Source organism: Daucus carota, chromosome 9 (assembly GCF_001625215.2).
Source record: "Daucus carota subsp. sativus chromosome 9, DH1 v3.0, whole genome shotgun sequence".
NCBI lineage: Eukaryota > Viridiplantae > Streptophyta > Magnoliopsida > Apiales > Apiaceae > Daucus > Daucus carota.
Genome location: NC_030389.2, coordinates 29143355 through 29156911, shown reverse-complemented (window position 1 = coordinate 29156911; position 13557 = coordinate 29143355). Strand labels below are relative to the sequence as shown.

Below are 13557 nucleotides of genomic sequence, written 5' to 3'. Positions count from 1 at the left end.
CTTTTGAATAAAAGTTTAGTATTTAAAATTTTATACAAAAAAGAAAAATTTGAAAAAAAAGTTATGAAACTATGTTTTGTATGCACCTTAAAATGCGTATCGAGTAATGCAAAAAAAGTGTAAAGAAATGAGAGGGACGAGATCTCTAAATTTTACAAAATATTCGAGGCAGGTGTCCATATCGCTTAAAAAAAGCTTTATTCACCTATGAGATTGACGAGTTGAAATTCGTTCGTTCTTTTTTAAATAATAATTAAAATCTATGAAAGTAATAACTAATTTTGGAAAATAGCCCGCAAAAGTTGGTTCAGTCAGTTAAAAGAGGGGATTTGTATTCTATTGTTCACATGTTCGACTTCCGAAAGGAGCAGAATATGTGATTAGAGGCTCTCGCTTAATTACGTAAAAAAAAATTATGGAAAATAGTATTGAAAAATATTGAACAAATGTAAGAAGGATATAGTCGATCCGACCCATTCTCGATCTCGACCCGCCCACTAGCTATGAACACCCTTTCTTAGCTTCCAACTCCCGGAGCCTGCCGGCGACTGCTCGGATAAACAACTTCCGGCACCGCATCTCAAATTGATCAATTTTACAGGTATTAATGTTCCAATTTGTACTTAAATATTGCAGTTTCTTCACTTGTATGTGCTCAATCATTTCTGATGATAATTAGTAACTTTATGCTTGTATTTAATTCATAATACCAGGTCAAGAAATTTGGTTAAGAAATGCTTATTCTTTACGTATATGTGTGTGCCTATGTGTTATAAATTTGTGTTCAACAGTCCATTTCACTTAAGGGGTCAATTTGATCATAGGTTTTTAAGCTAGTTAAAGGCAATGAATTTCGAAGACGATAACGAACTAGAATCTCATTCCCATTCCCGTTAAGAGGGTCGATATCTCGCGATGTAAAGAACTGCTAATTTGTCCTAACATTCTACTATGTAGCACTATTGTAATTAGCATTTCTCGCTAGCTCTTCAAGGAAGGCTGTGCGTGCAAATATTTTGAATCGGCTTTCTGTATTCTCTATATACTCGTTAGTTTCTCAGCTTAATTTGCACTTTTTTGTATTGTCGTTTAATATGTGAATGAACTCGCTTTTTGGTGACACCTTCTTTTAGTAGGGACTGCTATTATGTCCTAGTGAATCATGTTTGTTTTTTACTGACAACATGTTTATAACAATGGTAATGTCGGTTGTAGGCACAATGAATGATGGTTTCTTCCTTCTACGCCAGAAGATACGATATTCAGCTGGGTATAATTCAGATCATCATACCCTTGCCACCATGCTTAAGTCATGTGCTGCTATTTCAGACATTAAACTAGGCAAAACCCTTCACAGTCAGGTTGTTAAGCTAGGTCATAATTCCTGCCAGTTTGTTTGCAAGGCGATTCTTAACATGTATGCTAAATGTAATATTTTTGATGACTGCCTAAAACTGTTCAGGCAAAATAGCAGCAATGACGCAGTCACATGGAACATTGTTTTATCTGGGTTTTCAGGGTCCCGGATCCATGACAGTGAGGTGATGAGATTATTTAACAAAATGCATACTGCTGAGGACCCTAAACCGACCTCTGTCACTATTGCTATCATTCTTCCTGTCTGCGCTCGTGCAAGAGCTTTGGGTGCAGGGAGGAGTGTACACTCATATGCAATAAAAACTGGATTAGAATCTGATACTTTGGTAGGAAATTCGCTGGTCTCTATGTATGCCAAATCTGGTCTTATCTGTGATGATGCAAATGCTATGTTTCATATGATCACTGAAAAAGATGTTGTTTCATGGAATGCTATGATTGCAGGGTTTGCAGAAAACAAGTTCACCGGAGAGGCATTCAGACTGTTCTGTTGGATGCTTAAAGATTCGGCAGTACCAAATTATGCAACTATTGCAAATATTCTTCCTGTTTGTGCTGGTTTAGAAGAGAATGCTGCTCATCGTTTTGGAAAAGAAATTCATAGTTATGTGTTACATAGGCCAGATTTGATGGATAATATATCTGTAACCAATGCTTTGATGGGTTTTTACTCAAGAATTCGACGAATGAATGAAGTCGAATACCTTTTTGCAAGAATGAAATCAAGAGATTCGGTCTCATGGAATTCAGTTATTGCTGGATATTGCTCAAATGGAGAGTCAATGAAAGCACTCAAGTTGTTTCATGATTTTGTGTCTGTTGCTGCATTGAAACCTGACCATGTAACTCTAGTTAGCATTCTACCTGCATGTTCCCATTTATGTAACTTGAAGGCGGGGCAGCAGATTCATGGCTATATCGTACGGCATCCTGGTCTGATTGAGGATACGGCAGTTGAAAACACCCTAATTTCCTTTTATGCAAAATGTAATGACATTAAAGCTGCATATAGGATATTTTTATTGATTAGAAAGAGGGACTTGATATCTTGGAATAGCATACTCGACGCCTTTGCAGAAAGTGGGTTTGATACTGACTTTGTGAACATGTTAAAATGGATGTTTAGGGAAGGGATAAAGCCAGATTCTGTTACTCTCATAAGTACAGTACAGTTTTCCGCTACTCTTTCCAGAGTTGGTACAGTTAAAGAAGCTCATGCTTACGCAATAAAAGCTCACATTTTACTCGGTACTACAGAACTGAAGCTTAGGAATGCACTAATTGATGCATATGGTAAATGTGGCAATATGTTGTATGCGTCAACTCTGTTTGAAAGTTTATCTGAGAATCGAAATGTGGTCACTTGCAATTCAATGATCTCCGGGTACGTGAATTGTGGTTTACATGACAATGCAAACATGATATTCACAACTATGTCTGAAAGGGATTTGACCACCTGGAATCTGATGGTTCGAGTATACACTGAAAATGATCATCATGGTCAAGCACTCTCCCTGTTTTTCGAATTACAAAATAATGGATTTTCGAATTACAAAATAATGGATTAAAGCCTGATGCCTTAACTATTATGAGCATCCTTCCTGTTTGTTCTCAAATTGCATCAGTTCACTTGTTAAAGCAATGCCATGGATATGTTGTTCGGGCTTGTTTTGATGATGCTTGCGTGCTGGGCACTCTTATAGATCTATATTCAAAATGTGGAAGTATAGGTAGTGCACATAATCTTTTCAAGTCTGCTTTTATGAAAGACCTAGTTATGTTTACTGCTATGGTTGGAGGATATGCCATGCACGGTATGGGATCTAAAGCTTTAGGAGTATACTTTAACATGCTCGAGTTGGGCATAGAGCCAGATCATGTTATTATAACCACAATATTATCTGCTTGCAGCCATGCCGGCCTTTTAAATGAAGGGTTGAAAATTTTTGATTCAATAGATAAGCTGCATAGGCTTGAACCGACAATGGAGCAGTATGGTTGTGTGGTAGATCTCCTTGCTCGAGCAGGTCGAGTAAATGACGCATATTCTTTTGTCACTAGCATGCCAGTTGAAGCCAATGCTAATATATGGGGAGCATTATTAGGCGCTTGCAGAAATCACCATGAAGTGGAAATAGGATGTGATGTGGCAGACCGTCTTTTTTCGATGGAAGCTAACAACATCGGGAACTATGTAGTGATGTCAAACTTATATGCTGCAAATGCTCGATGGGATGGCGTGGCGGAGAAAAGGAAGCTAATGAAGACTAGAGAATTGAAAAAATCTGCTGGAAGCAGCTGGATTGAAGTGGAAGGTAGGAATAATGTATTTATAGCTGGAGATACTTCTCACCCATATAGAAATAATATCTATAGCACTTTATTAAATTTGGACACACATATAAGAGAACGATTCAAGCTTTAAGTTGCTCTGTAGTTTGATGGTATAGCATAAACTTTTTGGCAAAGGAATATACAATATATGGTTAATATGCAACATTATGATGGGAAGGAATGAATGGATGATGATTATGAATGATAACATGTGATAAAGATATTGAAGAATAAGGCGAACGGACAACCTTTATCTTAAGAATAGGTATAATTCTGTGTAAATTGAGTATGCGATGCTGAGACAGAAAATATATGTAAAACAGGCATGGAAATTAGATTTCACCTTTTATGTTAATGGATATTATATATGTAAAACAGGCATGGAAAATAGATTTCAAGTTTTATGTTAATGGACATTCAGATGATGCTCTCGTCAGTTGTTTATGCCAAGCTTTCTTATAACGATTTGATTTGATATCTTGGTCCTTGTGAAGGAAGAAATCCTGGGTATCATGGCAAGGCTGTGGAAGCAATTCTCTCACCACTGAGCATGAGGTAAATACTCCGAGTTGGAGTTTGTTCAAGTTTTAATGATTTGTTTTACATTAATTTTTGTTTTTACTTTCCTTATTTTTAAAAAAATTATATTATATTCATATCTTTTTTTTTCTTTTTAATTATGAGTTTTGTTGACTCTTTCCTCTACGTTTTAGATAGTTTTAATATTTTCTTGTTTGTATGAACTTATTATGTTCTTTTTTTTTATTGTATTGACCTCTTATGGGTGTTTTTATTGAACATTAAAGTTTTATCGTTTAAGTGTACTCGGTCATCTCTTCATGTCATGTCCGAGGATTAGATGGTAAATTTGATTGAACGAAAGGAATTCCTGGCAGCGGCTATTGTACTTCGATACAATTCCTTATACGCGAAAGTATCTTGTGACAAAAAAAAAGTTTTGGATACACTTATGTAGATACACCGGCATTGCCCAAAGCTCTTTGAAATAGGCTTGTCAACGAATTATATTCAAATCGGATCAATTTAAATTCATATCCATTTATTTTATCGGATTCAAATCCGGATCGGAGCGGGATCGGATTTTTGACAGGCCGGTCCATACCCAGATCCACTAAGATCACTGATCACGGATCGGATATTCGGATCAATTTAACCTTTTTTGATTGTTTTGACTTAAATTTGATAGTCTTTTGAAAAAATCATGATGGTAATTCTTCGAGTTCAGGAAGGACAAGATTAAATGAGAAACCATGATGTGAGGAAAAATCACAAATTAAGTTAGTAAGAAAAATAGACTATATGGTACAATTTCCAGGAAGTAGTACTAGCTACTACAACTTATGCATAATAGTTAATTAAATGATTAATCAAACACAGTCATAATTCAGGTGTCACATAAATAGTATGCGGAGATTACTATAATTAAAAATAACTACTATAGTTAAAATACTTTTATAATATATATATATATATATATATATACATATTATATAGGCTCATGATCAAATACAAACCACCCTCAAAATAAAAACTAAAAACCTCTTCCTTTATACACCCAACAACTTCACTTTATCTCCTTCATCAACCTCACTTCATCTCTCTCCTCTCCCTCCACCTCTATTATCACATCTCTACCCACACACTCCTACCAACATTGTCACCCATGTCATTGTTTCCGCTTTCACCATCATCACCACCATCTCAAACACCTGCTGTTGATATGTATACAAAAATCGTTGATATTCTGATATACTATTTAGTGATATCAGCTATACATTTTAGTGATATTAGCTTTAGAAATTAATGATATTTGTAAAAGTCTCCACAACTTTATGTCAACTTCCAGATTTGTTCTTGTTTGTTGATTCTGGTGGTGGTGGACATGGAGGGGGCGGGGACATGGAGGATGCGGGGGTGGGGGGTTGAGATGGTGGAGGTTGAGTTATGATGGTGGTAGGGGCTGAGATAGCGCGTAGATGAAGGTGGTTGTGTCGAGGTGGAGGTGATGATGGCTGAGGTCGAGATGAAGGTGGTGGAAGAGGTGGAGGTGGAGTGGACGTTGGTGGTGGAGACGGTGGAGGAGGAACGGAGGGATGGTGGACATGAACGGGGGCGGCAGGAGCCGACAAATGTGGAGGGAGCGGCGAACCTGGTGTTGCCGGAAGTGGAGGCGTCGCCGGAGAAAATGGAGGTGGAGGTGGTGTTGTTAAAAGATTTAGTGCTATAGTGTGTAAAATTTAGTGATATTGCAGCTGGTTGTAGAATAAGATGGTTTGTATTGGAGTAGTACTATATATATATATATATATATATATATATATATATATATATATATATATATATATATATATATATATATATATATATATATATAAGTAATTGTTCAAATACAAACCATTAAAATACAACTAAGAGAAAATATACCTAAATGACATCACCAACCCCCTACATATCATCACACACCCTATATGTCTCGAGATTTGTGTCCAGCATAATGATGGTAATCGGAGATGAAAAAGAAGGGAGTTGGGATAAAACTGAATTTCATGATATGTTTCTAAACTACTTCTGCACAAACAACATGATCTCAAGACAATACTCAGCCCCCAAAACTCGGCAGCAAAATGTATTATTGAAAATGAATAACAAGATTTATAATGAAGTTGTTAGAACTATGTTAAGTCAATCAAAACATCCAGTCCACTTCTTTTCAAATTGGAAAAAATCAAATTATTCGGTTATTTTTTGATAGGATTATATCTTGATCTAGTTTGATATGTTTAGGCATTAGACTTTGCTAATTTACGATTTATTTTGATTTTTTTGTCTCACGTGCTAATATTATGGGTAATTGTGATGTTTCAAATCTTTTTGCATAAATGTCCTTTATAAAATATCTAGCAACATTTATGGTGGTCATTATTGATAATTTTAAACAGTTTAAATTTTAATTGTGCCTTGATTGATTGAGGCGTATTTGTATCATTCATAGGTGGCCAGGCATATATTTCGGCTAGTAATAACCAATTAACTATATTTTGGTTACTAAGCAAAGATGCTCCTTTAGTTGAGACTTTATTTTATTCTTTTACTTTAGAAAATACACACACACACTTTCAGAAATAATTTATTTTTGGATATATTATCCTTTATAATTATATAATGTATAAAATTTTAAATATGAACTCAGAGTATCTCCAACCATGAGAATATCTTAGCTAAAAGCTTAGTTGGCATACCAAAAATAATAATTATAGCAAACGCCTTCAAAAAACGACACTCCAACCACACCCTTTGTCTATAAGTATAGTCAACCTCTATAAATGACTATATTTGTCGATCCACTACAGGTCTGTAAGAAATTTGTAAGAATATTACACATCACTTATTACCATATTAAAGTAATAGATCTCATTTATAACAATCTAAAATATTAATAACATACTATTATTAAATTATAACCAACCAATATAACTAATGTCATCGAAGCAAAATGTATTACAGGTTCAGCAAATTTTACATAATATACTACATGTCCAATTTAGTCAACCATTATAGATAACATCGTTGGAGATGCTCTTATGTTCTTGTTTCGTTTGTATTTTGCAGAATCCTTGGTAGAGATATTTATGGGTTCTTTTTCCTCTTAGACATTAAAGTATTATTATCTAAACGTCTGAGACATCTTGCATGTATTTCTATTAAATGATAATCTTTTTTGGATGAATGAAATCTCTTGTAGCGGTTATTATATCTCGAGATACAACTAATCTACAAGTATATAGACCCTCCCTTGTAACATCAATTGTATCTCGAGATACAACTCATCTACGAGTTCGTAGATCGTGACAAAAAAAAAACTTTCAGTCCACTTATGGAATGAAGCATTAACACAACTTGCTACATTCAAAACATATTAAATTCATTTTTAAATAAATTTAAAATTTAATTTTAATATCAAATCTAATAAAATTAAAATCCACTATAAGTTCACATGTTTAATACAAATTAACATTTCCAAATTAGAATAGAAATCTTTAATTATCAAGATTTTATTATATATAGAAAGATATTTCTATAATCAAATCTAATAATAAAATCTAAAAGATTTTGTTTAATATCCAAAATTTAGTAAACTATTTTCATTTCAGAAACAATTATCTTAAGTATTGATGCAAATTAAACATTGAATTTTGATTTTATAGAATAAAAATCTTCAATATTCAAGATTTTACTATATATGAATAATTACTTCGCATAGATATCAAAAGATGAAATTTAAAAGATTTTAAATAATATCCAACATTAATTGAATACTTAACTACCTCGCTCCTATAAATATGATGCCACTCATTCACAACAATATACATAATATCATTTTCAAAAGCAAGTGTAGTAGATAATACAATGGCAAGAAAGAACATCTCTCTATTTACAAATCTTCTATTCATAACTTTTTTCTTCATTGGTTTGATTATGAGCAAAGGTATTCTCACCTTACTCTCCCTTCTGGTACAAGATGTATACATTTATTATATTTAAAAATATATAAGTAAGATAAAAATTATGATTGTGTATAATGATCGATCTATTGAGAATATTGTATTATATAAAAAAATCTTTCATCCATTATTTGTATATATATGTGCGCGAGCGTGTGTGTATCTAGTATATCAAAAATATTATTTTATGAAGTTATTAAAATTAATTATATTGATGTGACACAGGAATCGCAACTGCTCAACAACTGCCGCTTTTAGATTTTGGACCTTGCAGTAGCTATGGAGGTCCTGCGGGATGTAATACGTATTGCTTGGGTATCGCATATAGGGGAGGAATTTGTCAAACGGTTACTTCCGGATCTCATACAGGAGAAAATCACTGTTTTTGCAAGACCACATTATCTCGAAGAAAATATTGAACAAACAATTATATCTCTTGTTTCTCTACATGTGATAATAGATCAATACAAAGATATACACAACAAGTTTATCTAATGATTTTTTCAAGATGCGTTTTATATGTCACTCCTATTTTATATCATATTATTACTTCATAATTCAATTCTAACACTCTATAATTTTTATTGATATCAAGTATTAATGGCAAATTATTAACTATATATAAAAATATCATTTAACACTAATAATTAAATGGACTAATACATTTTAAACAATAGTCAGGGATATATTCATATAAGGATATATAATTTTATAAATAATTAACTTTTGATAAAATCAGAATTTGTTATTCTAATTACTCAATTTTAAAGAAATAAATTTGTAATACGGACCATTTATGTTGATAAATTATTTTTTTCTATCATTTTCTCGGTTGGCGTATTAATAGTTAATAGATGGTACATTTCCAATTCATATTTTATTAACATTAATAAACGAGCTTGGTAGCACTCAAATTTTAGATAATTAAATGTATTATGATTATTACCTTTTTCTTCGTCATAAAACGGTTGTATTATACCAAGATTGAAAGTTACAAATCCGGATGGACAGAGTTTCCTTCGTTCAAAAAGGTATATCATCTAACCGAAAGTATGTCAATACTCCGGATGTTTAGATAACATAACCTTTCAAATCAGAAGAGATAACCCACCAAAAAGGGCCTCGTTAAAACCCCTCAAGAGTAAAACCTTGTGGGGAAAAAACTCAAGAGGGAAAAAGAGTGCCTTACAAAAATTACACCGATTACAAAACAGACTAACATTGATGTCTTCTTTATTCCTTTCTATCTATGTTTGTAGCTCGATTGTCTTGTACACCAAAGTTCGCGTATTCTCGGAAGCAGCCTTAATAAATAAATTCATAAAATCTTTTTCAAACATCCTGAAAATAAAACAAAACAGAATGAAATGAATATGAGCGAATTTGAAAAAAAATTAAAATAAAGACATAAACGAGCCAACATTATGGCACGTAAATGTCTCTATGGGCCAATAATGCCCCAATCATGGTCGCCATAAATGGTACTAAAAACCTTAATTTAGAATAATTAATATTCTTAATTAAGGCACAATTATCGCCAAATTTGCATCCTTTGTCTCCACCCATTTTGGATCTCTCCATCATTACCATGGATGTTATGACCTTGTTAGGCAAGAAGCTCCTACATCCATAACAATTAGCAATACCAGAACAACACAAATATATATATATATATATATATATATATATATATATACACACATAAATATGAATGAATATTAATATAAAAAGAATAACGACGACGAATAAAGATTAAATCAATCAAAAGAAGTAATTCAATAGGCAGATCGTCGATTGGCTTCATCGACATCGATAGGCTCGGCGATAAGAAAGCTCCGCATAACCTTGTTTCAAATGAAAATGATGAACCACATTAATCAAAGAATCATCCACCGCAATCAATACTATCAAAGTCAGGGCACCAAGGTATAACTAAAACTCTCAAACCCTCTCTTCCTTTTCTAGCCATCGTTAGAGGTTCCATCGATTTTCACCGATGAAAAACTCCGAATCAGTTAATTTCTCTTGATTTTTTCTTATTTTCTCAATAATACTCCCCAACGGATTTGTACTTGGATTTTAGATCTACTCGATTTTCAAGTTCCTTTTCTAGCCACCGTCGGAGGTTCCATCGATTTTCACCGATGAAAACTCCAAATCAATTAATTTCTCTTGATTTGTTCTTATTTTCTCAATAATACTCCCTAACGGATCTGTACTTGGATATTAGATCTACTCGATTTTCAAGTTTTTGATTTGGTGATGAATCAATTGGGATGAGTCAATGAGGAGTTAGCGACTGCGATTCAGTTTTAGCCATTTCCGGTATCTACATATATTTATATTCCGTAAGGTAAGGATCATGTGAATTGACCCCACGACAATGGTATGAGTTCAAAATCTTTGTTTTTATTGTTTTTTAATTGTATTTGTCTTATGTCCTATGTTATTGGTTATATTTTCGTAATTGAATTTCGTGTCTCGTTTATTACTAGATTTATAAGACTTTATATCGTAAATTGTGTTTTGGACATGTTGTATCTTTAGTTTGAATTTTGTGTTCCTTTTGAGGGAGTGCTATGATTGATGGCTTCTTGATCGTGTATTGCGATTTTGGTTGTCGTTATTTTAACGATTGTGTCATTTTAGATGACTTTGTTTTGGTGCCTAGCATAATCATTCATGCTTGTTTCTTTATTTCTTCCTCCTTTTTTCCTCTCCACCTTATTTTCTTCCTTTCCGCGGATTTTTGTCCTTCATCTGGGTTTTCTTCTCAGTCATTAAAGTTATATTGGCTAAATTTTCGGGGCCATCTCTGCAGGACCTTCGGTTAGTCGATAGACTTTTTTAAATGAAAATTCTCCTTTCTTCTTAGTTCCCGCGGATTTTTTTTTCGAGTGTTTTTTTTCAGCCATCATAAATTTTTATCTAATTTCTTGTGGGGCTTTTTGACATGCCCTTTGATTAGATGAAAGTTTTTATGTATGAAAAAAGCTCTTCCGATTTTTTCAGTATTGTATTTCAGTACAATTCACTGACGTGAAAGTCTTATGACAAAAAAAAAAATCATCCATCGCGTCCAATAAAACAATAGCCTTGTGACGATCTCCATGGCTTTTCGAGAATGAGCATAACATCGGGAAGAGCGCCGAGAATGGACAAGAAGAGGCCGCCGACGATCCCAAGACCTAGAATCTCCAACAAAAGCTCACTTCTCGAGAACAGATAAACAGCGCCATTTTCAGATAAACCGTAAAAAGTAGCCTCGACTTATTATGATTATTACCTTATTACATCTGAAACAAATACTAGTTATTAAATTTTGTACATAAAAACTCGCCTAGTTAAAAAATCATGATAAATTAATATCTGAATTATAAGTTTTTCGATCCAATATAATGATAATCATAAGTGACAAAAATATGATAATCATATATATTCAATCTTGATTAATATTGATAAATTATTAAAACATTGGTCTCCACGTTTTACGGTATAATTCACATTAAAGTAAAAAAAATTAAGACTAAACTTTTGTTAATGAATAAATTACAAAATTAATTTAAAAATTAAATATCTTAAATATATATGTACCATTTTATTTATATATATGAAAAAGCAATTTCTAGACATAAATTTACATATCATCATTCATCTTCAACTCGTTGAGAAGCCGCGACTTGCGTCGGTCTATAAAAATTATAATAATGATTCAAAATCAATATTTGGCCTATAAAAATTACATTAATTATTCATAATTAATATTTGTTGAACAAAATAAATTTTATATTATAAACATCTCGATGCAATACCAATATTAATATATAAAATTGCAAAATTGAACTAAAATTCATGAGTGAAAAAATAACTGAGAGTATATCCTTGCTCTTAATACGGACATTAATCATATCGGAACGTATGAACTCAAATCTATGCAAGGGTACATCAGTGACTCCTTCCTCCAATTTTTTTGAATGGTTGTCCGCAGACATCAACTTAAATCTGTGTGATAGCGGTCTATGACTACCCTTACTTGCAACAACCTTTATTTTTTTAATACTGTATAGACACACTCATTATTGTATTAGATGGAGAAGATAAATAGACAAAAAAAATTGTTTATGTTAAATTTTATTACCATCTGGCCTCAATTTATAAAAGTTGTTTTGAGAAAAGGCTATCTTATCAAAAATATTTTCTGTTTATGATATACAACTTTTCCAACAATATGGGCATAGTCTTGGAAGAAAAGTAAACCTTTTTCAGTTTCAAAATAATTGAAAAGAAATTTCAAATTCTGATTTGATATTTATTCAGTCCGGTAGTTATTATTTTTGATATATCGAAAGAGGTAGTTTTGAAAATTTCTTCCGATATATCCGAAACTACAAAAAGTAATTATTTTTGACAGTTTTAAAATTCAAACATAATTTGAGACTTTCTTCCAATAATTTTGATACTGAAAAAGGTAAGCACATTTTATTTTTGACCATTTTAAAAAAGTTTGTTCTAAAACTTCATTCCAATATATCCGAAACTAAAAAAAGTAGTTTTATTTTTGATATTTTTCATTCAAAAATTCCACATTTTGGAAAAAGCAGTTCTGAAACTTGCTTTCAATATATCCAAAACTAAAACAGGTAGTTTTTATTGTTGATAATTTTAATCTAAAAATTCCCAAAAATTAGAAAAATAGAACGAAGCATCTAATAGGCCTACACGCCCCTCGCTTCTGCTATGTACAAGTATATTGATTTTTATTTATCTAATTAAGTTAAAGTGAAATTATATTTTACATCAAGTACGTATTTTAAAACAAATATTAACTAAAAACTGATATCATCTACTTAAAATTTTTACACAAACAAATATATGATTTTAATTGAATAATTTAGGATTTTATTATATACTTATTATATATTAAGCGTAAAGGAGATAATTTGGTCGAATGGTCACATGATCCAAAAGCTTATCATCTGTTGGATTGTTTATTGAACAATTAAGAACTTAGATTAGAATAAAATTAACTTCTAATTCTATAAGGCAACTGATATCTACTTGCATGTTTATAATTTTTTTTCTGAATCCAAAACAAATTTTGTCTTTCACATGTTTATGATTTTTTTAATCCAAAATAGATATTTCCTACCAGCTTTAGAGCATCTCCAACCATGTAAAGCCCTTGGCTAAAAGCTTATATACAGTTTGAACACAAATGGCTAAAAGTGTAGTCTTATAATGAAATTAATTTGTTCACATACAATGGTTTTACAAGCTTGTGTTAAAAGATTTTTAACAATAGCATATGAAAGACCTCTTGTCT

The 13557-nt window shown here is 32.2% G+C and overlaps 1 protein-coding gene across 1 annotated transcript; it reads left to right on the top strand.

Annotated features, from left to right (window-relative positions):
• Positions 1-454: 454 nt before the first annotated feature.
• Positions 455-3874, top strand: LOC108192569 (putative pentatricopeptide repeat-containing protein At5g08490). The gene is given in 3 exon segments (XM_017372176.2): positions 455-601; positions 1216-2918; positions 2921-3874. Coding segments are annotated over 2 exon segments (2580 nt in total). The 5' UTR covers positions 455-601; positions 1216-1220; the 3' UTR covers positions 3803-3874.
• The last annotated feature ends 9683 nt before the right edge of the window (positions 3875-13557 follow it).